The sequence below is a fragment of the Cotesia typhae genome, unplaced genomic scaffold, assembly GCF_013202065.1.
Source record: "Cotesia typhae breed Kobodo isofemale line unplaced genomic scaffold, CoteBio_Ctyphae contig_44, whole genome shotgun sequence".
NCBI lineage: Eukaryota > Metazoa > Arthropoda > Insecta > Hymenoptera > Braconidae > Cotesia > Cotesia typhae.
Genome location: NW_027423753.1, coordinates 473,372 through 500,597, shown reverse-complemented (window position 1 = coordinate 500,597; position 27,226 = coordinate 473,372). Strand labels below are relative to the sequence as shown.

The 27,226-nt window shown below is 29.7% G+C and overlaps 3 protein-coding genes across 6 annotated transcripts; 2 read left to right on the top strand and 1 right to left on the bottom strand.

Annotated features, from left to right (window-relative positions):
- The first annotated feature begins 1 nt into the window (after position 1).
- On the top strand, positions 2-11,344 carry LOC141528857 (uncharacterized). 4 transcript variants are annotated; one of them, XM_074245129.1, is made up of 8 exons: positions 2-244; positions 681-869; positions 8,199-8,295; positions 8,432-8,536; positions 8,880-9,844; positions 9,909-10,337; positions 10,525-10,776; positions 10,862-11,344. In XM_074245129.1, the coding sequence occupies exons 3-8, from the start codon at positions 8,211-8,213 to the stop codon at positions 11,207-11,209; spliced, it is 2,184 nt and encodes a 727-aa protein (XP_074101230.1). In that variant the 5' UTR covers positions 2-244; positions 681-869; positions 8,199-8,210; the 3' UTR covers positions 11,210-11,344. The 4 variants fall into 4 exon arrangements, with proteins under 4 accessions (XP_074101230.1, XP_074101229.1, XP_074101231.1 ...); XM_074245128.1 differs by having other exon boundaries at positions 8,187-8,295; XM_074245130.1 differs by lacking the exon at positions 2-244 and adding an exon at positions 245-359 and having other exon boundaries at positions 8,187-8,295.
- Positions 11,345-11,498: 154 nt separating this feature from the next.
- On the bottom strand, positions 11,499-13,293 carry LOC141528872 (uncharacterized). The gene is given in 3 exon segments (XM_074245153.1): positions 11,499-12,369; positions 12,371-12,740; positions 13,023-13,293. Coding segments are annotated over 3 exon segments (1,200 nt in total). The 5' UTR covers positions 13,175-13,293; the 3' UTR covers positions 11,499-11,691.
- Positions 13,294-13,506: 213 nt separating this feature from the next.
- On the top strand, positions 13,507-27,120 carry LOC141528838 (uncharacterized). Its single transcript, XM_074245092.1, has 15 exons — positions 13,507-13,849; positions 16,981-17,294; positions 17,472-17,720; positions 17,813-17,958; positions 18,401-19,306; positions 20,043-20,049; positions 22,304-22,365; positions 22,702-22,744; positions 23,180-23,315; positions 23,492-23,631; positions 23,712-23,960; positions 24,925-25,070; positions 25,226-25,335; positions 26,200-26,899; positions 26,969-27,120. Exons 2-15 carry the CDS (start codon positions 16,992-16,994, stop codon positions 27,051-27,053), a joined length of 3,282 nt encoding a protein of 1,093 aa, XP_074101193.1. The 5' UTR covers positions 13,507-13,849; positions 16,981-16,991; the 3' UTR covers positions 27,054-27,120.
- The last annotated feature ends 106 nt before the right edge of the window (positions 27,121-27,226 follow it).

Genomic DNA, 27,226 nt, shown 5'->3' with positions numbered 1-27,226 from the left:
GATTCAGCTAGTACAATGTGATACGCACCAGCACTGATATCATACTATACAAGTGTATTTGTTCTGTGTTTATATTTTGTGTTGTGTGTAAGTATGTACCTGTTGCTGGATCTAACCTGCACACCAGTTGAGTCGTGTTATTTTGTGTGAGTGCTGGTTCCCATTCTGTCGGCAATGCATTCCTCAGTACTGTACATTTCTGACATTTTTGTACAGTCGTTTGAGTCTAGGATTGTCTAGGATTGTAAGTATCTGTGATCATGAAGATGATGAATGACATGAAAATTAATTTAGAAGAATATTTATGAAACTGAAGTTGGCAGACGTTAAAAATTATTTTAGAATTTTATAACAATGAGGTTAGCAATTTAATTAAAAAAAGTTTGACATGTAAAAATTAAGAAAAATTACAAGTGAAAATTTTTAGAAGCATTTTTTTATTGTAATTAATATGTTAAAAAAATTTTTAAAATAAACAGCTGACAAAATTTTAACAGCTGGAAATTTTAAAAAATTACAGAAGCAATTTTTTAAAAATAAATTATTAGAAAAAATTTGTTTATTAAATAAAATTTAAAAATTATCAGCTGACTTTTTTTTTATAAATTAATTTTTTGATAAAAATTATTAAAAAAAATTTACAATGCAACAGAAAACTGAAAGGTGACTTTGATGTTCAGGTACCTGACGCCATCTCTTTGCTGCTGGTATCATCTACAGGTACAAAAGGCTACCTGTTAATGCTGGTGATTGAAGAGCTGCCGAGCAGAGGATTGTGATAAAGAAGATTTTAGGTTCAAAGGTTTCAATAGCTGTCATTAGTTTCAGTGACAAGTTTTTTTTGTAAGATTTCATGCTGGATTATCAAGGTATTCTTGATGATTTTTTACGGATTAATTTAATTCTAAATTTAAAGGAATTTTTTTTTATAACAAGAGGGTGAAATTTATCTTTTTTTTTTTTTTTTTTTTTTTTTTTTTTTTGTTGAAAATTCAAAGGGATTTTTTTTTTTTTTTTTATGCTATATTCTGAGAAAAAATTTAATTTAAGTTTTATTTTATGATTAATATTAGTAAAAAATTTTTATTGTTGTAATACTTTTCGAACAAACTTGAATGATAGCTGACAGATTGTTCAGCAAATTATTTTATTTTATCTTACAATAAAATTTATTAACAAAAATAACTTCGGTAATAATATTAATAAATAAAATTTATTATATTAATTATCGTGATTATTCGTAAAATAATTAAATATTTCAGAACCAGTGAAAAGAGGTTTTTTTTTTTTAATAAAGTATTTAATTATGGTAATTACTTAAAATTTGACTATTAAATTTTAAACGCTCATTGTAAACTGGTATTTAAATAATTTTCTCAATAATAAAAAGTGATTAAAAAAAAACGTAATTTTTATAATATTAAAAAAATATTTCATAACCACAATAAATATGTAAATAAATATTGAATCATCGATTAAAAATAAATTAATATTACATAAATGTCATCATACTTTTCAGAAGTGCAATTCAATGTGAATAAATTTTTTTTACTTCTTCATTTCTCAGTATAAACATTTGTTACTAAACTAACACATGAAAATTAATATTTGATAAATTAAATAATTTTTGTAACAAATAAATTATGGTAAAAAAAAATGTTTTTAAAGAATTGAGATGCAGAAATTTAAAAAAATTAAAAATGAAATTTTTTTAAAATAATTTTTTGGATAAAAATTTGATTTTTAATTAAATTAAAAAAATTATCAAGTGACTTTAGTGTTATAACTAACATTTGTATATATTTAATAGTAAATATTGAGTATATTTAGATGATGATAATAATAATCTTAAGATTTCTATATGCAATTTAACATACACCGGCGAATCTTTAAGCAAATAATTGATATAGAAGTAGCAGATGCAAACATGAATTGATTTTATTCATTTAGAATGAATACATGACATTACAAGACTGTTCGGAGATTTGTTGTTTTATTTAAACAAGAGAGACTCGTTCTAACAAGCGATCTGCATAAAAATAATCGAGAGTAGTCTTCTGGAAATTGTATTGACTTTGACTTATCCTCAGATCACCACTTTCTTTATTATTTCTTCTTGACTTGACACTTTTAAATCTTAAATTATTTTTAAATGTTAAGTAGCAATTGCAAAACAAATATCTATCAAATTCATCATCTATCAAATGATATTAATTTTTGGATTAATTTATTCATTTATTTATTTATCGCTTCTTAATGAGAGTATAAACATTATAGCGTTAGAACGTTTAAGAATTATATATACTTAACTAACTATTGTTATTTATTTTTTTATTTTTTATACTGTACTTACAACATGTTTACACTCATAGATGATTGCGCAATACCTTAAAGACTACTGTTCTGTAGTCTAACTTTTATTACTTGTACTGCTACTACTATTATTATTATCCTCATCATTATAATATATTATGTACACATGTGGTATTATGCGTGGTGAATCGTTTCTCCACTTCCCCAGAGAAGTATAGTAAAGAGATTTATATATCACCTTTGAAGATCCATGTTAAAAGACACACTATATTTGAATTGGTGTGTTAATTAGATCTATCTTGATCATCTGCCATAAATACAGTGAAAGTAACTTCTTTTTTACCTGACAAATAAATGTACATAAATCAACTCAATCGTTAAAGCTAGATAAATTTATTTTGTGTCACTTTACTGTTGATTTTTATTTAATTATTAATTAATCACTTGAAAAAAAAAAAAAAAAAAAAAAAAAAAAAAAAAAAAATGTAATTTTATTTTTGAAACTTAAAAAAAAATTTTTTGATAAAATTTTAATTTTATAGTTAATTAAAAAATAAATAAATATTAAATTTTAAAATCAAATCTAAAAAATATAACAAGAAAAAAATAATTAAATTATTTTACCTTTCTCTACATGCAATAAATTTATAAAGATTCTCATTAAGCCGGAGGGGGTTTCAAACATTCATTTTTAATACTCTTAAATATAATATGACGTAATTTAACCAGGCTTTCAAACGGTACGTGCCATCTGCGAGCTATCGGTGATTTAATACGCCAATAAAGTCTAAAAAACAATAAAACTCACAGCAATATTAAGTAAAAAAAAATCGAGCCATTACTTTAAATACAATAATTACTAAAAAAAATAATAAAAAAATAAAAATTGAATTAGCTGGGCGTTTAAAAATTTATACACGTCCATATATAATATTTTTGGCCTAACAAAAACAATTTTTAGAAAGCAGGGCACCAGTGAAAATAAGTAATGACAAAAGAAAGAAGAAATAAGATGAGTAGTATTTTGAATAAGAGAGCAATATTGCTCAAGGCTTGCTGATCGGCTTAAATAATTATTGCACAGCCCAACACTTTTTTAAAAATTTTAATTAAAACATTTTTCAGCTCAACTGCTCTTACGCGATGAGTCACACAAGTGCCTTAGTAATATTTAAAATCCTAGCTAGGATCATTCAAGTATATAGTATCACAATCGCTTGGAATTAATAAGGTTATTTTAAATTTAAATAAAAATTACAATTACAATTAAAATTACACTTACCAAGATACGGTTGAACCGATAAGTTATTTTAAATAAAATCTCAGAAGAAATATATTACAAAATAATGTAGATTTAAATGCAAGGCTACTTAAGAATAATAAATAAATATATATATATATATATATATATATATATATATATATATATATATATATATATATATATATATAAATTTCTCTCAACCTCTGGCTTTACTTGACGTACAATAAACTTACACAAAAGACTTTGAATAACGCGAATTAAATAGTTGAATTTTAATAAAAAATAATACCATCAAAATCTCAATCTTGTTTCAAGTTAATTTAATTTTTTTGCTGCTCTCTGAGGTTTAACTTTAATTGAAGGACATTCTGGAATTGTAAATTCTGGAAAAAAATAAATAACATTGAAATCTTTGTTTAATTTAACGGCACTCGTGCCTTAATCTTCCAAATAAGTACCTGATTCCGAGTCTAATTGACAGTCAGCCGGTTTATTGGCAGGCTGGATGTAAATTGCGAAACAGTGTCATACACGTCGACGGTTGATAGATAATAGATAACACATGCCGGAGTAATGGGTCCAGGTGTGTTATTAAATCTTCATGATCCTGCGGTACGGTCTCGGAGGATCTGGACGGTACCCCGGAGCTGGTGATGGTGTCGGTGGAGGAGGTGGGCCTCCTCTTTCTACCAGCCTAGAAGTAAGGGGATAGAATTCCTATATAAAGCTCCGATGAAGATGCTCTCAGCTATTCACTCTCACCTTTCTCGCAATAACGCCACTCTTAATTTATTATTTTATTATTTTTAATATTTTTAATATTTTATTACCACTATTATTGTTATTAATTATAATTACCACAATCTAAATACTTAACTCGTGCATCATTACCCTGGATCAAATACTTGGATCATTATTGGATCGTTATTCATCGCAACGTAAGTTATATTTCTCAATATTTTAATACTATAAGCTTCAATAACTTGTTATAAAACAAATTACATTCATTATTTTGGTAATTAAAATTAAAGAAGATAGTTCTGTAACAGATAAAAAATATTAACATGTAACATAAACCAAGTGATTCTCATGAAAAATCAATTTTTTATTTAACAAACAACTAACTAATGTCGTAACAATTACCGCAGTAACATAGTCAACAACAACAACAACAACAACAATATTAACAAAAAAGAAGAAGAAGAAGAATATAACCGTGTTATTCTCACGATTAAATCGTTCTTGTTGTGAGAGTAACGAAAATAACTTTTGACATGTTGTTCGAATTGTCTTTAAATAAAAAATAATTTCTTCTTGATTTTCTTTTTCTTTATTTTTATTGTTGTGATTGTGAATTTATCTTCAGTAAAAGGTTAATCTTAAGTAATAATTGAATAAAATTTAACAAAACCGTATTTGTAATAGTGAATTAAAGAGTAATTAGTTGTGTTTGCTAATCCGATTGACAAATTTTAAAAGATCGAAAGGCCAACAATGATAATGACAGCTAAGAGGAGGCCATTCAATAAGATGATGATGTTCAATCATTTTAAATATACATTTAAACTTGTAACTTGTAAGATATCTATAATCGCATGTAATGTACGAGACTTTCGCCGATTCTCATTACTTGTCGCATCTCACAAATCTCACCCGTATACACCGATTGAATATACAATATACTTATATATAAATATACAATGTATCGATTTTATCTCAACGGTCAATAGGACGCTCATCTGAAAGTTTTTCCTGAAAAAGAAAATACAATGTTACTATTTATTATAAATTATTATAATATATTAGCATAAATTATCAGCATATATATGGTGAAGATATAAAATTTTATTTAATAATTTCTTTGGACGTATGTCTGACCGTATCCTGAGCTCAGTCACTTTCAGTTAATGACGTACTTTTCATCACCATAAACCATAACTCAACGACTCAATTTCTCGTATGATTAGCCAAACAAAAAGCAACAAGTTGCGTTAATATTATAAGTAATAATTTAGCAAACTCGGTTGCAAGATAATTCATATGACTACGTAATATTATAATAACGGTGATAAACTTTAGACGAGTTTAACTAAAACTAAAATCATAAGAAATTTAATACTGTCTTTATGCTATTTAGACGCCAGAGTTATGGCCGTGGCATAAATTTATAAATTTATTATATTTTAGCAAATAAAATATAATCCACGAGGGTTGTTAAATACTTGTACACCGCAGCTTTAATGCCAGGGTACCCAGCCAACTGAGATTGAGATTGGCATTGTAGATGAAGAAAAGAGTTTTAAAGTATATGACAAAACGATTTAGTGATAACGCCGTCACGCCGATGAAACCGCAGTCATTCTGTCTAGAGTAAACGATGGTGTTTTTTGTTTTCACTTGTTGAAATAGAAATAACCGTCGAGGTCAGTCATTAATCTCCTATTTTATTTTAACATCATCCGTCTTAGTCTTAACTCATTTTTTTTTCTTTGCTCCTCTTCGCTGTTTAAACACCTTGCTCAAACAATTAACACGCTTCCGGTCTAATGACACTAATTATTCATAACACACAGGAAGTGTTTCATAATCTTAAAAAAAATATAAATAAACAAATTTAAAAATAATAAAAATTTAATTAAATAATTATAATAAAGTAAATGAGTCGTAAAAAAGTAACCCAGGTCGTTTCATCCTGACCGCGGTGACATTATGAAAGCGTTTATTAACCAAAGTACTGAGACGTGAAAATGATTACACGTTTAAGCTAAAGTTTGACTCCTCTGGTTTTTTTTTTTCTTTGTCTATTCTATCATCATCATCATCATCATCATCTTCTTCTTCTTCTTCTTCTTCTTCTTCTTCTTCTTCTTTTTCTCGGTTATGATGTGTACATAATACATAATTGTAAGCATACTCTTGCGGTAAACACACTCCCCTAGATTAGAGGCGAGTTTAAAACATTCAAACAAATAAAAGTCTTGAGTTTAGCTTACCACACTGGAGATAATGTTAACCAAGCTTGAATAGCCACAAACAGTAGCGCTCAAGACAAAGCAAGGTAGATGTAGTTGAGCGTTCCCGTGGCTACAAACTAAAAAAAAATATCACGAATTCGCACGATAATTATATTGCTTAGTATTACGCCCACGGTGTACAATGATACGATTATTAAATCTCAGATGATATACCCTGGTTTTTTCGCAGATTACGTAAGCTTGCTTCATCAGGCTCCGCGTGTTAATTGGCGAATAATTAACACCATAATCCACAATGCTGAAAATAATGAATAATTAATTTTTATCGTTATTGTCATTATTTATTATTTATATAAAAAAAAAAAAAAAAAGTAAAATAAAATAAAATAAAATAAATATAAATACAAATCTCGAGTCAGGTTTTTGCGCTAATTTTATTATTTTCTCTCGGATGTCGTCCACGATAGCCTGGTAACCAGAGAAGATGTACCCAGTGTTGGATATGCATCATGCAACACTTTTATCTCTAGTGTACTCCACACAAATGTAGTAGAATTTTCACGACCACAGACATCTCCTCAGATCGTGCCGAGCAGATGAGTCTAACTGATGCGACTTTCACCTTTCACCTCGGCAATAGCTCGCACGATTCTTCAGCTTAACTTATTCGCAAACCCATACCATTTCTTCTTCCTTTTTCTTCGTATTCTTCCTACTTAGTGTGCTTAGAATATGGATTGCTTCGCTAGCGGTAACCAGCCACCGAGGCACTTTGCTTCTTCGGGAACCGAGGACATGTGCGCACGAATCATGGGAGTCTTACTCTCGTAAATCCACACACAACTCGTACTCGGTAGATATCTTTAGCTTCAGAATAAAACTATTGAATAATATATAATAGCAAAGGGAAACTAAGTAGACATTTTTTTTTTTTTTTTTGACTTACCCAGATAAAGTCAGTAGTACATCAAGGTCATGCAACGAAAGCTATACCCTTTGACAGTGAAAGTTATCAACATGGAGGTTGTTGTTTTATTTTCCCCTTAATCTATCTGAGATTCAGTATCATTTACATCTACTGTTGACAGTGTCCCATTGTCGGATGGAAGAAATTATTTTAGACACGTGACATTTAACCTGCAAACTTAAACTAATGGTGTAATTTAATAGCTGCATCAAAAGATATGTTACTTTATTATTTATATTTTACCTTTGGCTCTTTACTCGGGTATGTAACTGGTGATACCACGAAAAATTTTCGACGTCCAAGGCTCCTTGACTCCTTTTATTATTATTTCATAATAGTTTATGTTCGCTTTCTACTTTCTCACAGATGATCCGCGCGATGATCGATAGTTGCCTTAGAGCTAGAGATATTGTGTAATATTCGTGACAACGCACCACGATTATAATGTCTCATCTCTTCTGTCCCTTTGTTTACATGATACTAAAGTCAGCTGACAACTGTCAAATTATTTTAATAAATTAATTTTTATAAGTAGAATTTTTTTATTAAATATTTTTCATAATAATTTTATTTTTATTAAGTTATAAAAAAATTTCTAATGTCTGTAAACTTCAGTGTCATTTACTTACTCGTTTGTTATTGTATTTGAAATTTTATTTATCTTCAGTTATTCTCTCAGGAAACTAAGAACATGAGGTGTCTGGCAGCGCTTTGCTACTTGCCTGCTGCACTGGTCGTTCTAGTGGCTGCTACCGACAATGAAGAATTCTCACCGAGTAAGTTTAACCATAAATTTATTATAATTATTATTATGCTAATAATATTTTATCTTTCAACACTAAATAATTATGATGTATTGTATAGTATAGTAGAGTTGTCTTCTATGAATAATTATTATTTACTTTTATTTAGAGCATATAAGAGTCACACGTGACGTGGACTCTTCATCGACCGACATAATGGCGAGGAATCTTCTTGAATGGATCCAAGGAATTTATCGACAGGGGATTCGCAAAAGTAGGTTGAATATTTATCTATGAAAAAAATAAGTATGATTGATGAAGAGCAACTGATGAATAATAAATTTTAATAATAGTTATAATAGGTAACGTGTAATGAGTTGTAAGATTTTATTTATGGACTATTGATAATTGATAATTATAAACTTATTAAACATGACAGCTGAAAGTGCATTTATTTAATAAGTTATTAGTAACACGTTGTCAGTTAAGCGAAAGTAATATCATATTAATTTATTAACATAATAGAAATAATTACTTTTTATTGTTGTAGCTTTCAACAATTATCAAATTTTTTTTTTTTAATATGTAATAATTTCAACATATATTTAATTTAACAGCAAGACAAGACGGTAATGGATATTTACCACCGTACAATGATCAACGCCCGCTGGAGAGACCAAGACCGTTCCAGCCTGCTCCATCTCCGTCACCAACTTTTCCCTCACAATCTCCAAGCTTGAACGAGGTGACTAGTTATCCAGGACTGCAGCCGTCTCCAGGTTTGGGAAGCGGGTTCTCAAATCCACCGCCACTGAGCTACGGCTCGACTCCGAGACCAACATACATACCTACTTCTACAAGACAGCCTTCTTCACCGGGTTACAGTCCTTCGTCGTTCCCAACTAGCCCGGCAAGACCTTTCACTGGAAGTTCTGGATTTTCAGGAAGTTCTACAACTTTTCAGCCTCCGTCCCCGACATACGGATATCCCTCATCCAATGGTGGGTACCCTAGTTCAGGATATCCGTCTTCACCGTCTCCTACGCCAGGCTTCCCTACACCTTCTCCAAGCTACCCATCACCTTCTCCAGGATACCCATCACCAAGCCCAGGGTATCCATCACCAAGTCCTGGAACACCAACAGATTCTTATGGATATCCTTCGCCAAGTCCTTCACCTTATCCTAGTTTTCCAACACCCGGAACTGGTCCTACAGGTCCAGGATACCCAACAGGTCCAACTGGACCTGGAGGCTCACCAACTGGTCCAGGAAGTACACCAGGTCGTCCTTCACCCACACCAGGTCGTCCTTCACCTACCCCAGGTCGCCCTTCACCTACTCCAGGCCGTCCTTTACCCGGACCTTCACCAACTCCCGGTTCACCATCACCTACACCCAGTGGAGGTGATAAAGACACTGCAGGTGGTTCACCAGGCGACAACAATGTGTCTCCACCCGGCGATGACGATGACCTTAAACATCCTCCTCACATTCACGAGCTCCAAGTTCAGTGCAGCAAGACTATGATGACCATCGACATTGAATTCAACCGACAATTCGACGGAGTAATTTACTCAAAGGTAAATTTAAAATAATTAATATTTTTTATTAATATGTAAAATTTTAATTAAAAATTATTTTTAGGGATTTTACATGATGCCAGAGTGCCGCTACGTTGCGGAAAACTCAGGACAGACCAAGTACTCGTTCACTGTGAACCTAGACTCTTGTGGAACAGAATTCATAAACGACTTTGAGGGTGAAGCAGGTCAAGCTTACCTGGAAAATGTCCTGGTTCTCCAAAATGAACCAGGAATCCAAGAAGTGTGGGACACGGTCCGACGAGTACGTTGTCTCTGGGAAGGAAACATCAACAAAGCGCTAACAGTTAGCTTGTCTGTCGACATGTTAAATCAAGAAATCGTGACCTTCAGCGGAGATACTGCTACCGCGAAGCTGGATATACAAGTTGGAAAGGGGCCTTTCGCTCCGGCTGCTACTGGTTTAGTTAAAATCGGTGAACCCATGACTCTGGTGGTATCCGTTGAAGGGGATCCAGGCTTTGATCTTCAGGTACATCAATCACCACATCCATCACCATCATTATTATTATCATCAAGCTACGCTACATTAATCATAAGAATAAATTATAGAACTAGATAGCAAATATTGAGATCAAGTTAAAGTTTAAGCCCATCATATTCGTATTTATAAGCACAAGCATGTAATTGTATAATTGGAATAATGGCTCTTATTTCAGGTTCGTGACTGCATTGCACGCGATGAGCCATCATTGAATATCGTGCAGCTCACCGACGAACGTGGCTGTATTCTCAAGCCAAAACTCTTCGGCGCATTCCAAAAGACTCGCGAAACAGGCAATACTGGCGCATCAATAATAGCTTATGCCTTCTTCCAAGCATTTAAATTCCCAGATGTTATGGACCTTTTCATTGAATGCAACGTTGAACTCTGCAAGACTAATTGCGAAGCGTGTCCAGATGAAAACCAGGTTAAAATCTTTTCTAAATAATTTTTTTTAATGATAATAAATTTCATTAATTTTTTACTAAACTAAACATAAATAATTATTGCAGCAAATTGAACCGGGCAGACGAAGAAGAGATGTATCATACGCTCCAACCAACTCATCTGGCGCTCTGTCGGACCCAATTCGTATGGGCCGAGGCTTCAGAGTAATAATGCCAGATGACTTGAGTCTTGCCTCCAGTCAGTCTCTAGAGAACTTGGAAAATACGGCAATTAATGAAATTAGCTTGACAAGAAATATTTGCATGAGCTACAGCGGGTTCTACGGTTCTTTTTCTGTGATGGTTGGAATACTCGTCGCCTCGACGATGAGCACCATAATTCTTTACACTAAAACCCAAAGAATTGCCAGAGAAAAATCTTATGATCTTCCCCAAGGTCTTAATCATCATTGAACATCTTTTAAAAATTACAAGATGTTTATTCTTTTTTTATTGTGCCTGATTTTTTTATGATGTACTAGAGTTATTATTTTATTATTAATTACTTGGTATTTTATTCTAGTGATGTACAAAATAATCACATGTACATGTTTTATCATTATCATTATTATTATTATTATTATTATTATTATTATTATTATTATTAATTAATATTATTACATTATTATTAATTGTATTATTATCAATTATCATTATACATATAATGAAAAATTTATTGAACATAAAATCAACCTGAAGGCATTTTTTAAAAAATCAAACAAAAATGATTTTTTAAAAATAAAAGTTATCATAATCATTCATGCTCATCACGATAGATATTTTAGTCTAGCAATTTAAATTTCTATTGTTTTAAATTACAATTATTTTTTATGTACAATAAAATGTGTAAGATACTCAACAATTAATTTAATTAATTCAATTAATTAATTAATTAATTAAACAGCTGATTTAACAAATCGTAAAATATGAAGATGCTCTCCTCGGATTTTCCTATCAAAAATAACTTGACCCTGCATTTTCATTCCTCGGAATAATTCTATAATATCAGAAATGTCGTTTTCTTTTACGGTGACGCAGTAAAATAATCCTCCGGGTGCCAGTAACTTGGGAATAGACGGAAATAATTGATCCATAACTTCCCTTCCGTTATTACCACCAGCCCAAGCGCGTGTTATTAAATTAGAATTACCAATTTCACTGGTTTCCGTTGGTACGTAAGGAGGATTGAATATTACAACATCAAATTGACCCAGCATTCTCAAGGCTGTTACTAAATCCATCTGAATTACATCTAGATAATTAATATTATTATTATTGATAAAACTAGTATTTTTGGTAGCTTTACAAGCTGATGGGTTAATATCAACAGCTATAAAAAATCCGGGCCATTTATTTTTACATGCTAACGCTAACGAATTTATCACAACGCCAGATCCACTGCCAATTTCCAAACAAATTGATGGTTTTAGCTTATTTAATTCGGGTAAATCGGACTCTAAGCTATCTATCAGGAGGAATGAATCTTCAGAGGGCTCGTAAACGTCCTCAAAATTATTTAAATCTGTAATAGCAGTTTCCATCTTACTTGTTCCGAGTTGAAAGTTTTGAGGTTAACTCTTACTGCTCTGACGTTTCACCTGGAGAATCCTTAGAATCTGGATCCTGATTTTTCTGATGAGCTTCTTGATCTACTGCAGAAGTATCAGCATCCTTCTGCTCGGTTTTAACCTCTATTGAATAAATAGGGCTGTGATCTAGCAGAGCTTTTCTCTTAGCAGTGTCTTTTTCCACGGCGTCGTGGACTTTGTTTAGCCTTTCCTGAGTTGTTTGCAAAATATTACTCACGACAGTCACACGTTGCTTGGCGTTCACCAACTTTTTGACATAACTGTCCAGTTCGAAGGGACACTGCAAGTACTCGGAGATTTTCACCAGCTCTTCAGTCAATGACTCGATCTGCTGCTTCAATTCTATCTGACTAATTCTAAAAAATAAAATGAAAATTAATTTAGCAGATATTTGATTATTTAAAAAAATTATCAAACAAATAAATTATGACAAAAAAAATTTTTTTTTAAATTGACACGCAAAAAAATTATTTTAAAAAAATTGGATTTTTAATTTTTTTTAATTTCTACATGTCAATTTTTTTTTTTTTTTTTTTTTTTTTGTCATAATTTATTTGTTAATAAAACTTCAGTATCATTAAATTAATGTTCATAAAATAATAAAATAAAATTAGGAGTAATAAAAAATGTTTGGTTACCTCGTCGCACGGATTCGTTCATCCAGCTGATCAACAGTAGGCTTCAGTAAACTCATGAGCCCTTCTGTCAAGGCATCTCTTGTCGGGTTATCACAAAAATCTTCGGTTTTGTCATCAATAGACGTATTGTCACTCGCCGTATCAATATCCATTCTTTATTTGTTTCTTCTAAACAAAACTTTTTGTTTATTAAACAACTGTACTATTTGCATGGATTTTAAAAATCAATTCAGCACTCCCATTTTTTTTTTCCACTATTTTATTTTGTATCCCTCCCCTCCACAATTTTATCGCCCGTGACTAAGCTAGAAAATTTAATTCTTCCTAACCAGCTGCCGGATCAAAACTTAAGGCTTGTTTGCAGAGGGCGCGAATTCAAAAACTTTCTCGCGGTGATTTAAAAAGACCAATCAGACTTGAAGCTGCAGCTGCAGCTAGAGGGGCTTTGGCAGCCACATAAAAGACAAGAAGTGAAATTTTAAAACACAACGTGATTGACCTCTCCGTTGTTCGTATCTCGAGTCACGGCATATACTTCTTTGAGAAAGTTATTAATTTTGCCAATTTTTGTATTTCTTTTTTTCTATTTATTCATCTTGGGCTTGACTGTCGGCCCACGGGACCCAATAAAAGTGAAACTTTTGTTTGTAAACCCGTCAGTTATATTTACAAACTTTTTTTTTTTTTTTTTAATATATTATTCTAAACATTTTAAATAATTTTGATATATTTATTTAAAACGTGAGTGACAAGAACCTTGGAGAAAGTAAAAAAATAAAAGTGTATTCAGGTTTCAGCGTTTTTTTTGGCACGAGTATATAAATAAGGTGAGTGAAACCTAATCATTTAAAAGTAATTATTCTATTTGTTACTATTTTTATTTATTACTAGTTTTTTCTTAAAAAATATTTCAACAGTCTCCACTTTCTTAATTAATTATTATAAACATCTGTTTTTTTTTTTTTTTCCCCAGATATTTAAATAATTATTTTGTTAAAGTTTATCAAAGTTTCATTTTCTCTTTCATTCAGTTTACTAACTGGATAATTTAAGAGATATAAATATACAAGTGAAATAACATATACTTAGCCTTCATCGCAGAGTCACCTCAAAATCTTCAATTACTTTTTTTCCAGTAATTTAAAGTTTAAAATAACAAAATATTACAAAAACAAGACTAAAGTTCGAAATAATTTGACAGGTCTATTGTCTGTTGGCATGACATTAAATTTATCTGTCACTTCACAATTATTTAAATTTTTTTTAACAAATAAATTACAGCAAAAAAAAAATTATTAAAAAAATGAACGTGTCGAAATTTTAATAAATTAAAAATGTAATTTTTTAGAATAAATTTTTTTGTTAAAGAAAATTAAAAAATTGTCAAGTGACAGCTTCCTTTAATGTCATTCTGTTGGAAGAAATATAAATTAATGAAGATAAATTAACAAAACATACCCTTTGTTATTGCAAGCTAAAATTTATTCAATAGCAATAGTATTCAATAGAGAACCTTGAATGAATTGCATTTATTTGGTAACTCGTTTAAATTTCTTAGTGTACAATCTAGTGATATCTAATGTCCGTTGCTTAACTTCTTACATATTTGTGTGGTTACACCGACTGCATTATTTATCAAGTTACCAACTATTTACTATTATTTTAAATTATAAATTATAAATTGTCTATAAAAAACAATTACTTTAATTTTAGCCATATATATCTTTACCAAGAAGATTAATTTATGATTTCTTCAACTCGTTTAATTATTTTAAGAAGCTGATGGCAGTGATATTGGCTGCGTTCAGGTTTACTAAGTACTGAACAGGTCTGATTTTATCTGACACAAAGTTTCATTGTTTTATTATAGATTTTTTAAAATTTTTTTAAGAAATAGTATAGTTGCTTCAAATTTTTAATACAAGATCTGCTAAGACCTGCTCAGGACTTACTAAACCTGAACGCGGCCATTGTTTAATTAACTGACAAACACCTGAGTATATATACTCAATATATATTTAATGCGTTAGTAAGATAAGTATTTGTTTTTTGACTGCAGTGCTCAGTAAATAGTAATTCTTACAACATCATTTAGCAAAATCATTTTTTAAAATGACACCGAAGGATAATTCTGTAATCAATCAATCATTTATATTATTTATGATCCATAAATATTAATAGTAAGTAATAATAAAAATAATGTTGATTAATAAAGTCATTTTTAAATCAGTAAAGGCAAAAACTATTTGTTAGAAATAATATTATAATTTTTTTTATTTATCTTGTAATTTTTTTCTATGAAATTAATGGATGATTAACAATAGCAAACAATCTAAGTGAAGGTAGCGAAGATAAAGGTGAAGATGATCAGTATAAATAAACGCATAATTGAATAATTTATACCATTTGTTTTAGTGATTATTTTGTAACACCTTTTATTTATATTTTATTATTGCCGGTGATAAAAAATAATTTTGCAACTTTCGGTATATTTTTTCAGAGAGTAATAAATATATTTTATTGAAAGTGATTGATTGAAACTGAGACTGTAATTAAAACAAGCTTCCTGGGTTGCGTAAATCCCGTAAAATCCGGCTTATTAAAATAACTTATAAAAAAAATAAAATAATTACAGTGAACTAATTTTTCCATTACGTCAAAGAGTCATTGACACTTAAATAGACACATATTTAATAAATACCTTAAGGATTTTTTTTTTTTTTTTTTTTTTTTTTTTTTTAAAATAGGAAATGATTAGTCTAAAGCTGAGGATGATATTTAGCAGAAAGAAATAAAATAACTGTGATTAAGAAGTAATCTAATGACCAACCAGTAAATTGTCCAGTTGGGTGTCCTTTCTTGGCCCCTTTTTAAAGCAATTTTACTTATAATACTTGCTCGTTTGCGTAACTCGTTAGTTTCTTCCGTGTTGTAGTCGTAATGAATCAAAAGAGGGAACCTTTTACCGTGTGACACTCGGTAATCAGAGAATGTAAATACATTATTATTTCTTGCATCACATATTATTATTATCCTAATTTAATAAAATTCATTCCAGGCCCTTGTCATAGATTCTGGAATAAAAAAATATAAATAATTAAAGTATTAAAGATCATTCTTACTTTTTTTAAGGCAAATATGTATGCACATACTTTCATTCACACACTCGAGAAAGAGAAAGTCTTTAGCCAATTTGTTTATTTTTTAACTTAAATCATATGCGAGTAATATCTTTTTTTTTTTTTTTTTTTTTTTTTTTTTTTTGTAAATAATAATTGAAGAAAGATTGATAGTATATAATGATAATTATATGTGTTGATACACGAGTACAGGTGTTACCGCATCGATGGTAAATAGAGAAAGCCGTACAAATTATTTAAATTCCACTGTACTGATTTTTTTTATTTATTTATTTATTAATAAAATTTTATTCAACGTACTTGTCTTGATCTCTCAATTTTATCTGTAACAAATATTTAAAATAATAATATTGAAGACAATGAATAAAATAAAATCAAGTTCATTATCAACTTTCACTAGATTTAAAAGCCAGCGTTTAGATTTAACGGTTTATAGATCCGTTAACATTTAAACAAAGTTATTTTTTGTGATTATAGTTTTTACCAGCCACAAATGTTTATTGACCAGTCCTTTTAAAATAAAAATTATACGTAAAAAAGAAAATATAAAAAATAAAAAGAAGAAATTTATTGCGCAGATAAAGTTTGATCTTTAGTCGCTAAATTGATTTTATTTTTCGAATTTGAGAGAATATTAAAATTTAGTCATTGATATTTAAGCTGTCACGCCCACAATTTCATGATCAGGATATAGAAATATTCGCGATGGCTACGTGCTACGGAGACTAAAGAACTTTTCCTTATACGAACCACGAATAAAATAGAATCTTTGTACAAATAATTAGACATTAATCACTTCTTCTGTTGTTTGCTTACAGATTATTCAGAAATGGTCGAAGCACTCCTGGAATCAGGAGGCCAAGAAGTTGCGGTGGCTGATAATGGATCACACGCTGGTACGCCTACGGAATGCTCGCCACAAATATCACAGTTGAACATCAATTTGACTCCGATTCAGGAGTTTTATGCTGGACAGAGTATTTTTATTACTGGCGGCACCGGATTTTTGGGAAAATTGATCATTGAAAAATTATTAAGAAGCTGCTCCAATCTCTCGGTCATTTATTTGCTGGTTCGTCCTAAAAAAGGGAAGAGTACTTATGAACGCGCTGAAGAACTCTTTGATGATCCGGTAATTGTAAAAAATATTAAAATTAATTTAGTAAATATTTATTAATCAATTTTTTTAATCAATAAATTATAAAAAAAATTAAAAATCCAATTTTTTATAAAAAAATTTATTTAAAAATAAAAATTAAAAAATATATTAATTATTACTATTAATTTTATTACTTACTATTTATTTCAGTTGTTCGAAAGATTAAAAGAAGAACAACCAAAATTTCGCCACAAAATAGTCGCAATAGAAGGCGACTGCAGTGTTCCAAATCTCGGAATATCAGAGACAGATCGCATGACTCTGATAAATCACGTATCAATAGTTTTTCATGTCGCAGCAACACTAAGCTTTGATGAAAAAATAAAACTTGCCGTATCAATTAATATTCAGAGCCTGCGGGACATGATTAGTCTCAGTAAAAAGATGTCTAAGCTCAAGGTAACTTTATAATTAATAATAATTAATCCTCGCTCGTAAACTCACTCATTAGCATAAACAATTTATAAATAACTAATTTGATGTAATTTTAGTCCTTTGTCCACGTATCCACTGCGTACGCTTATTGTACTAAGAAAAAAATAGAAGAAAAATTATACACACCTCCCATTGACGCAGACAGACTGGTAAATCTGATGAGTTGTGTCGACGATAATATCGCTGATAAATTGACTCCACAGTAAGTGTTAATTTAATTATTACACTAAAAGTACAAGACATTTGTCAGTTTGTTTACTTTCAAGTAAATATTTGTGAATAATTTTTAACAAAATTTAAAGGATTCTTCTTTCATCACTAAACGTCATTTTTTTTTTTTTTTTTTTTTTTATTTTCTGACACTTGTTTTTATCGTAATCATATTTGAATATTCATGACAGATATTAGAAATTTTTTACAATTTTATAGCAATTAAGTTGTAAAAAAAATTAAATAAAAAATTTCTGCACGTTTACGTTTAAACAAAAAAAAAAAAAAAAAAAAAAAATTTATTAGCGGAAATTTTTAAAAGCATGATTTAATTGTAATTAATTTTTTAAATAAAAATTAAATTAAGCGACTTATAAAAATTTTTATAATTTATTTTAAAAAATTTCTCATATAATTATTATTTTTTTTTTTAGCTTGTTAGGCCGCTGGCCAAATACATACGCATACACAAAAGCAATTGCCGAGAATGTAGTGGAAAAAGAAGCTGTAGGCTTGCCTATCGGAATATTCAGACCCGCGATTGTAATTTCAACATATCTGGAGCCCATAAAAGGATGGATCGACAACTTTTATGGGCCAACGGGTGTTGCAGCTGGCGCTGGAACAGGTCTATTGCGTTCTCTTCACTGCGACGGATCTGTCCATGCAAACGTAGTGCCCGGAGACATGGTAGTCAACGCGCTGATAGCTTCAGCATATGACGTAATGGAAGAATATAACCATCAGAAGTCGGAACAAACGATCCCTATTTACAATTATGTCTCACAGGACAACACAATCTCCTACAACCAGCTTAAAGACATGTCCGCTAAGTACGGAGTCAATTATCCGACAATGAGAGCTATCTGGTATTACGGCTTCACGAACAACAAATACAAAATTGTCCACTTGTTTTACATTTACTTTCTTCATTTACTTCCGGCGCTGCTGATTGACGCTGCGACGCTTTGCATGGGCAAGCGTCCGAGACTCCTGAAGGTCTACAAGAAAATCCACCGGTTCATGAATGTGCTTAATTACTTCTCCACCCAGCAGTGGAGTTTCACTAACCAGCGCTTAAATTCCTTGGTTAACAGGCTTGATCCTCGGGACAAGGACTTGTTCTTTTGTGACATCAAAGAGCTCGACTGGAATGAGTATTTCAAAACTTATCTCGTTGGAATTAGAGTTTATCTGATTAAAGACCCACTTGACACGCTACCACAAGCGAGAATTAAGTGGCAAAGGCTGTACTGGATGCACCAATTTGTTAAATTAGTTATTTTTTACCTGATAATTAAATTCTTCTGGAGTTTAGTAACTTTTATGGTGAGGTATTAGTTTATATACTTATGAGTAGAATGAAGATTAAAGATGATTGTAAAAAAACTAGGCTAATGCACCGAACGCTCACTTAACAATTTAAATCTTCGATAATTAGATAAATTAGAAATAGTAATGACCTAGTAAAAATTATTTCAAATATTTTAAACGCTTATACTTTTTATACCTCTAATACTATGTAATTATTTTACTGTAAATTTTATTGTATTTTTTTTTATTACTCGCTTATTTTTTGTATCTAATAGTTTTAAGTTTTGTATAACTATACCTGAAATTTGTAAATTTGTTTATTTATGTAGTAAATATTTTTTTTAAAATTATCAATTGCTTCCAACAGTTGTAACTTTTAATTTATTAGATATTACGATTCAAGAGCTTATCGCGTGATTAAATATAGTTTAACTGTAGAATTAAATTGTCTCAATTGAATAATTATTTTAATAAAAAAAAAAAAAAAAAAAAAATAAATAATAGTATTAAAAAAATAATTTTTTATTGTTAAATTTTATTATAAATATTTAAAGGTATTTATTTTAAAAACTTGAGTAATTTTTTAAAATATATTATCTAATATAGATCTAAGATCTATTTTAGAGATTTCTTTTAAGGTTTTAAATTTTTAAGTTGTCATGAAATCACCTGATGTTTTATCGGAGTTAAAAATCTACCCTGTAAGAAGAAATAAAATTCTAACGGTAAAAAATTATATTATTAAAATTTTAATTGAACCAGTTACCAAGTAAGCAAGATACCGATTTATCAACAGCCGTTTAAACAATCACTATTGCACATTTGAAGTTATAAAATAACAACTGTACTCACTACAAGCAAATCAGGCTTTCCTTGAAGACGATAAAACTCGTCAGCTCGTTTAAAATCAAACGCCTGAGCAATAAAAATTCTTCCTTAAATTTATCACCCGATTACTTAACAGAACCTGATATAAATTATCTCTAGGTATTTTAATAAATTAAATAATGTATAAACTTGTATCGAGCGAAGACTATTAGGAAACTCCCGGAGGAGTTTGATGGTCAAAAAATTTTTACAGAACAGAGAAAGTTTTTTCGTATTCTCAGAAATATCAAACCTTAACTATTAAATTTATTCACAAAGATACAAAAAGTCTCTTTAGTACAACATCACTTAGATTATCAAAGAGTATCATAATATTATATATATATATATATATATATATATAAAATTTTTTAACTGGAGCTTAGTTAGGGCACTTCCGCTGAAAATTCAAATTTTCGCCGAAAGTGCTCAATTAAACCTCCTGCTAAAAAATTCTATGAAAATAAAATCTATCGTCTTACCCCAAAATATCTTAGGAAAAGCCTAAACACAGCTGATTTCAAAAGCGGAACTGAAAATTCCAATTTTAAAAGGTCCATCAAGGAAGTTACATTTTGGAACACCCTAATATATATATATATTTCCTAAATATTATGCCTCGAGTTTTGAAATAGAGAAAGTCATAGAATTTTAAATTGTAACTAAATATTAATTATTTTTGTTCAATCAATCACCAATTCATGTTACTATTCTCAAGAAGAAATAAGCAAATAAAAAGAAGAAAATTAAATTATTAAAAAATATTAATAATAATAATTTCAGGAGCAAGTATAAAAAAAAAAAAATAAAGAAGCGAATGATGTATAATAAGGAACTTATTATCGGTAAAAGATATACCGTATAATGTAATGGTTTAAAAGAAAATACATAAAGGAGAGTGAGAAGAGAGTTGGTGCGTTTCTTGCAGATATCGTTTTAAACTTTCACATTGCGAAATAATATCCAAACATCTATGGATCCGCCTCTCTAGGCCATACTCTGTTGGTTATGCCGTGTTACATCAGTTAATGTCGCCTCGTCTTTACTTGTCTTTCTTTCTTTCTTCTCAGCTCATATAATATTGTATAACATAAGATATTAACCACCACCGGGCAGAGTATGGCCTGACCAGAGCCTCACTGTTATGTTATTTTGTGTATTTCTTGCGCAATCATTATAAATTTAGGCCGTACGTTATTATGTTGTTGAGTAGCACTCCATAATAATATTTGATGCCCGCCAAACGGAGTACTATCAGTATAAACAAATGTAATAAAAAATAATACTGTTGCTGCACACTCGCGAGATATAATGCAAACCACGGTTTTGATATCGCTGATATATAATATAAGGAGAACCATGTCATCGTGATCTAACACGTGGCGTAAGATTTCTTATTGTCATTCAGGGTAAACTCCACTCATACAAAACCGCTGATGTATAGATCTGACTGGCGGATTAAGAAATTCCATTGATTAAAATATCCTTTTTTTTTTTTTTTTTTTTTTTCAAGGTTCTTTTCTTCAGCTCTTAAATTTTTTTTTTTTTTTTTTAAACAAACTTTCAGTAGAATTATTCTATTTGCCAAGCGATAAGGATGTTGACCATGACTTTTGTTTCTGTTTGTTCCAATTAAAAAATTATCTGAAAAATTTAAGTTTTAATAATTAAATTAAATTATTTACTAAGCAATTAATAAATAAAATATTATTAAACATTTTTCGACTCAAATTAATTTTCTTCAAGAAAATTGTTTTTTTCATTGATAATTGTTCTAAAATAAAATAAATAAACTGACATTAATATAGTTTTTAATTAAAATATTTCGTAAGCCATTAATAAATATTTAAACTAAATGTGGGTAAGATTAAAAGCAAATAAAATAATATTAAAATATTTAAAGTTACTAATTGACTTGTAATAAAATAAATACTCACGACAAGTTGTCGGTATTCATGAGAATTAATACAGTAAAATAAAACTTTGTTCCTTTGAGTGGTCAAACAAGGGAGCGGAGTCGTGGGTGTTCTGAAGATCCTCATATCTTCTTTTAAAAATAAATCTCGTGGTAATGGTGAGGTTTGATTAACGCGACAGTATATTGTAGTATAAAAAATATAATTGTGGTGGTAACAATATTTAAATGTTATTGATAGAGTAGCAATACTCTGTCAAAGTCGACGAGTCAGGTGCAAGGAGAGTCCCAGTTATATTGGAGGTGATTGTCGGGGGACACCTACTACTCCTTCGGCTTTACGTTCGAATTTTGAGTGGAGTCTTTGGATTCACGGGAATCGAGCACAGTGGTAGAAGAAACTTTATCCTGGTACCAGTCTGTTTCTAATTCCCGTCCATGGCCCACGGCCTTTCATTCACAGTATAGTCCTCAAACAGTGCTTTTAGTAACATTATTCATTACTCAAACTCACTTTTTGTCGAATAAATTACTTGAAAGGGAGAGTAACTCTCTCTTGTGCCTCACAATTTTAATATATTTTTAACTTCATGCGCTTGTAATTTTATTTCTTCTTGAATCAGTGCCCGAGTGATTTAGCGCCATGCTCCTGGAAAATCAAGTATCCGGTTACGGGAATAAGGTCAGTCCTATTTTTTTATTTCTTCATCTGTTTAAATAAAATTACATTGCAAAATATATATTAATTAATTAATTATTCATCAATAATTGTTTTAAATAATAAATTATGACATAGCTAACAATAAATTTACTCACGTCGCACATTCCGATGCATCCAAGTACAATTGAGGTCATATATTTTTTGTCTCAAACCAGTGTTACAAATAAAAGTATGACTGAGTATTAAAAGTCTAGAAAAAAAAAAAAAAAAATATATATATATATATATATATATATATATATATATATTAATAAAAAAGTTAAATTTCTTCCGTATTGATAAAGAGAAACCTCTGTTGGATATTTAATAATTTGTTGTAATTTGTTATGTAAATTTAGTAATATGTGTATTTATTTATAATAAATTACTTTGGAATTTTTTTTTTTTATGTTCCAGGAGATAAATGTTTATGAAAATGACATAAACATTAATGAAAATAATAACAATATTTTAAATAGAATAAATACGGAGCAAGTTATAACGAGGACTCCGATTCAACATTTTTATACCGGTCGAAATATCTTCATAACAGGTTATTGTTAGATAATAGTAATAATTATTATTATGACTGTGAAGATAATAAAATAGATATTGTTGCCATTATGATGAGAAATCATTGAATACTTTCACTCTATGGGTTTAAATATCCATACGTAAATATACACAATAATTTTTAAAATATATAATAAAGTAAAATATATTTTTCAGGAGCCTCTGGCTTTCTCGGCAAAACTATGATTGAGAAATTGCTAAGAATTTGTCCGGAAGTATCAACTATTTATATATTGATGCGACCTAAAAAAAAGAGTAACATAATTGACAGAATTGAAGATATTTTTAACGAACCTGTAAATATACAAATAAATATTTTTTTTAATTTTTATTTTTATTAGTATAATTTATTGTAATTTATTCATGTGATTTATAGATTTTTGAAGATTTGAAAAATAACTCACCGAAATTACGTCATAAAATAGTTGCTATACCAGGTGATTGTTCATTTCCTGATTTAGGACTGACATTAGAGGATCGAAAGAAAATAATCGAAGAAGTTTCTGTTGTATTTCATAATGCTGCCACCGTTAAATTTGAAGAAAAACTTAAAGTTGCAACAACTATAAATGCCGGAGGTACTCTGAGTGTTATCAATTTGTGTAAAGAAATTAAAAATCTAAAGGTAAAAAATTATTTTCTCTTTAAATAATTTTTTTTTAATTAAAAGATTGCATTATAAGAATATTTGAACATAATAGGATTTCATAATCAACCCCCGTTAATCGGGAACCCAAATTTCTCTCATATTATAACAACCGATGACCGCATCAACTAAATACATACGTAATTTCATCACGAATATAAAACGATACACGTTTATATATATATATATATATGTACGTAATGTAAAAGTGAGAGCTGGTAAAAAAAAAGACAATGAAAAAATTATTTTATCAATTGTTTGAATTTAAGAATTAAATTAAGAAACTTACGTAAAGTTTTTTTCTAACATTTGTAAATTCGTGGAATTAATTAAAAAGTAAAACAAAAAATTTTAAATACAAATTACTAGAAAATAATAATTATTCAAAATAGTGAATAAGTGTAATGAAATATTTGCACAATCTTTAACCGTGACATGATATGTTTGCCTTCACCTTGAAGATGGTAATTCTTAAAAATAATCAAAGGTGTTAATTATTTCCAGGTTTTTTTTTTTTTTTTTTTTTTACCTGCGTCATCCCCTTCGTAAAAGTACAATATAAATTATAAATTATCGTGTTCAGTACGTTGAGCATAGTAATTAGTTGTTTGTTGTCACCGCGGACCGTGGCCCTGAAAAGCAAAATTCATATAACTACTTATGAATATTTGTAGATTTAACTACGAGTACAGGATTCATAATTTTTTAGAATTTAAATATTTACCGTAGATGTCAATACACTTTTAAAAGATGATTCAATACCTATCTTCTAATAACAAGATTATTAATAAAAATTATTTTAAATTAAATTAGCCGACATCTGAAAATTTTTGTAATTTAATTATTTTGAAAAAAAAAAAAAATCCAAAAATTAAAAACGTTGGCTAACTTTAGTTTATTGGATTATTAAAAAAATTACAGATGTTTTTATTTTTATTTCAAGGCGATGATTCATGTGTCAACAGCCTATGCAAATTGTCATCTTGATACTATCGATGAACAATTCTATCCTCATCCTTTAAAGTATGAAGATTTACGAGTAATCGTCGATAGTTTGCCAGATGAAACTATTAACGCAGTATTACCCAGGTAAACAAATTATAAAGTTTGGAAAATTCAAATGAAAATTATTTAAATACAAGTTTTCTTCTAATTGAATATTCATAACCTCTATTATGAAATTTGTTGTTTAAAAAGAAAAATAAATTGTTTTTTATTACTTAATAAAATAAATTATATTTCAGACTTTTAGAAAAGTGGCCTAATACTTACACATACACAAAAGCACTTGCAGAAAGTGTTGTTCGTGAAAGATCACAAGATTTACCGGTAGGAATTTTTCGCCCGTCAATAAGTAAGTGTCAAACAATTAAAACCTAACCTAAATTTAATTAGCTGAAAATTAATAATGAAAATAATTTTTTTAATGTAATTAATTTGTTACAAAAATTTTTAAATTGACAGCTGACAACTAACTTCAGTATCATTTTATTTAAAAGAAAAAAATAAATAAAAATAACCTCTACGATGCAAAATTTTTAGTAAATATTCAAACACTAAAAAAATGTGTTTGGCAATAGCAATGTACTTAGTGTCCGGAATAATAACAATAGTCTACCAAATAGTACTAACATTCGGACTGTTTGCCTTAAACATCCTCGCGAAAGCTATTCTCTTTTTCTGCGCGATTATTTACACAGTTTGCCAGCCGATAGGATTCGTCATAAGATCCGAGTCTTCGATATTTAACCCCACGGAGACTATGTACCCCGAGTATGACATTGAAGAAAACTTGGTGATTGAAGAAGCTATAAGTGTTGTTTCTTTAACCTCAAATGACAGCTCCGCGAGCGAAGCAATACTAACCTTAAAAAACTCTCTGTCTGATTCTTCAGAAGCTAAGCGAGAAAGTGTCAAAAAAATTTTAAAAGAACGTGGTACCCTTGACATGCTCAATAGATCAGTAGACATTCTTTTTCCTGAAACAGCTGATAGATAATTTTTCAGGATAAATTAAAGTATTAAATTTATGTAAAATAGTTAATTTAATTTTAATGTAATTATTTATAATACTAAAATTAATCGACATTTTTTTTTCTGATTTATTAAATTAGAGCTAAAAAATATTTAAAAAAAAATCGCACTTATAGTTTTTCACAAATGAATTTTTTTTTTTTTTTTAATAATTTGTTCAATAAATTATTTTAATAAATTTCAGTAATATCTTGCGCTGATGACCCGCTGCCTGGATGGATTGATAATTACTACGGCCCGACAGGCGTAATAGCAGCAGCAGCCGTTGGATTCTTGCGTAGCATCCGCATTAATCGCGATATTTATGCAAACATGGTACCTGTTGATTACACAGTGAATGCAATTCTAGCAAGTGCTTGGGACGTCGCTACTCACCCAGAAAGACGCGGAGAAAATATGCTAATTTACAACTACACGTCCACCGTAGAAAATCCAATCACCTGGAGATATTATATCGACAATTGCCTGGCATTTGCCCGGGACTATCCTCTCAAACAATCAATCTGGTATCTCACAATGACGACGAGTCAAAGCAAAGTGATTAACTTTCTGGCAAATATCATCTTGCATCTCTTCCCAGCTCTGCTGGCTGACATCCTCATGGTCTGCAGAGGTCACAAGCCTCACGTCGTTAAATCTGTCACTAAAATAAACAGATTTTTGAACGTCATCCAGCCGTTCATGCTGAAGAACTGGAGCTTCAAGAATGACAACGTTCAGCGTCTTTGGTTCAGGCTGGATTCTAAAGACAAATTGAGCCTGAGGTTCACTTTTGATGGCTTTAACTGGAGGAATTATTTGAGGAATCACATGAAGGGAGTCAGGTTGTTTTTATTCAAAGAGGATCCTAATAGCTTAGAATCCGCCAGAAAAAGATTAAAACGGTATTTTAATATTATTTAAATATTTAAAACTTTTGTTAATTTATTAATAAAATTTTTTTTTATTTCTAGCTTGCGTTGGATACACGAAGCAGTTAAGATAGCGATGGGTTTTTTTGTCATATACTTAATTTGGACTTTTAGCACTATTTTTTAAATACTATAAATACTAAAAAAAATATTTTGTACATAAATTTAAATTTTAGTAAAGTAGTTGAACTTTTTTTTTATTTTTACAACTGATTACAATTAGATTTAAGGGGTTTACTATGTCAATTACATTTTTTAGACACTAAATATTTAACTATAATAAAATTTATACATTATTAA

Bases quoted from the DNA above. Each gene is read 5' to 3' on its own strand.
- LOC141528838 (XM_074245092.1), top strand. From the start codon at position 16,992: ATGGTCGAAGCACTCCTGGAATCAGGAGGCCAAGAAGTTGCGGTGGCT. The intron at 17,295-17,471 runs GTAATTGTAAAA...TATTTATTTCAG, and splicing joins AAGAACTCTTTGATGATCCG to TTGTTCGAAAGATTAAAAGA. The intron at 25,336-26,199 runs GTAAGTGTCAAA...AATAAATTTCAG, and splicing joins AATTTTTCGCCCGTCAATAA to TAATATCTTGCGCTGATGAC.
- LOC141528857 (XM_074245129.1), top strand. From the start codon at position 8,211: ATGAGGTGTCTGGCAGCGCTTTGCTACTTGCCTGCTGCACTGGTCGTT. The intron at 9,845-9,908 runs GTAAATTTAAAA...AATTATTTTTAG, and splicing joins ACGGAGTAATTTACTCAAAG to GGATTTTACATGATGCCAGA. The intron at 10,777-10,861 runs GTTAAAATCTTT...TAATTATTGCAG, and splicing joins CGTGTCCAGATGAAAACCAG to CAAATTGAACCGGGCAGACG.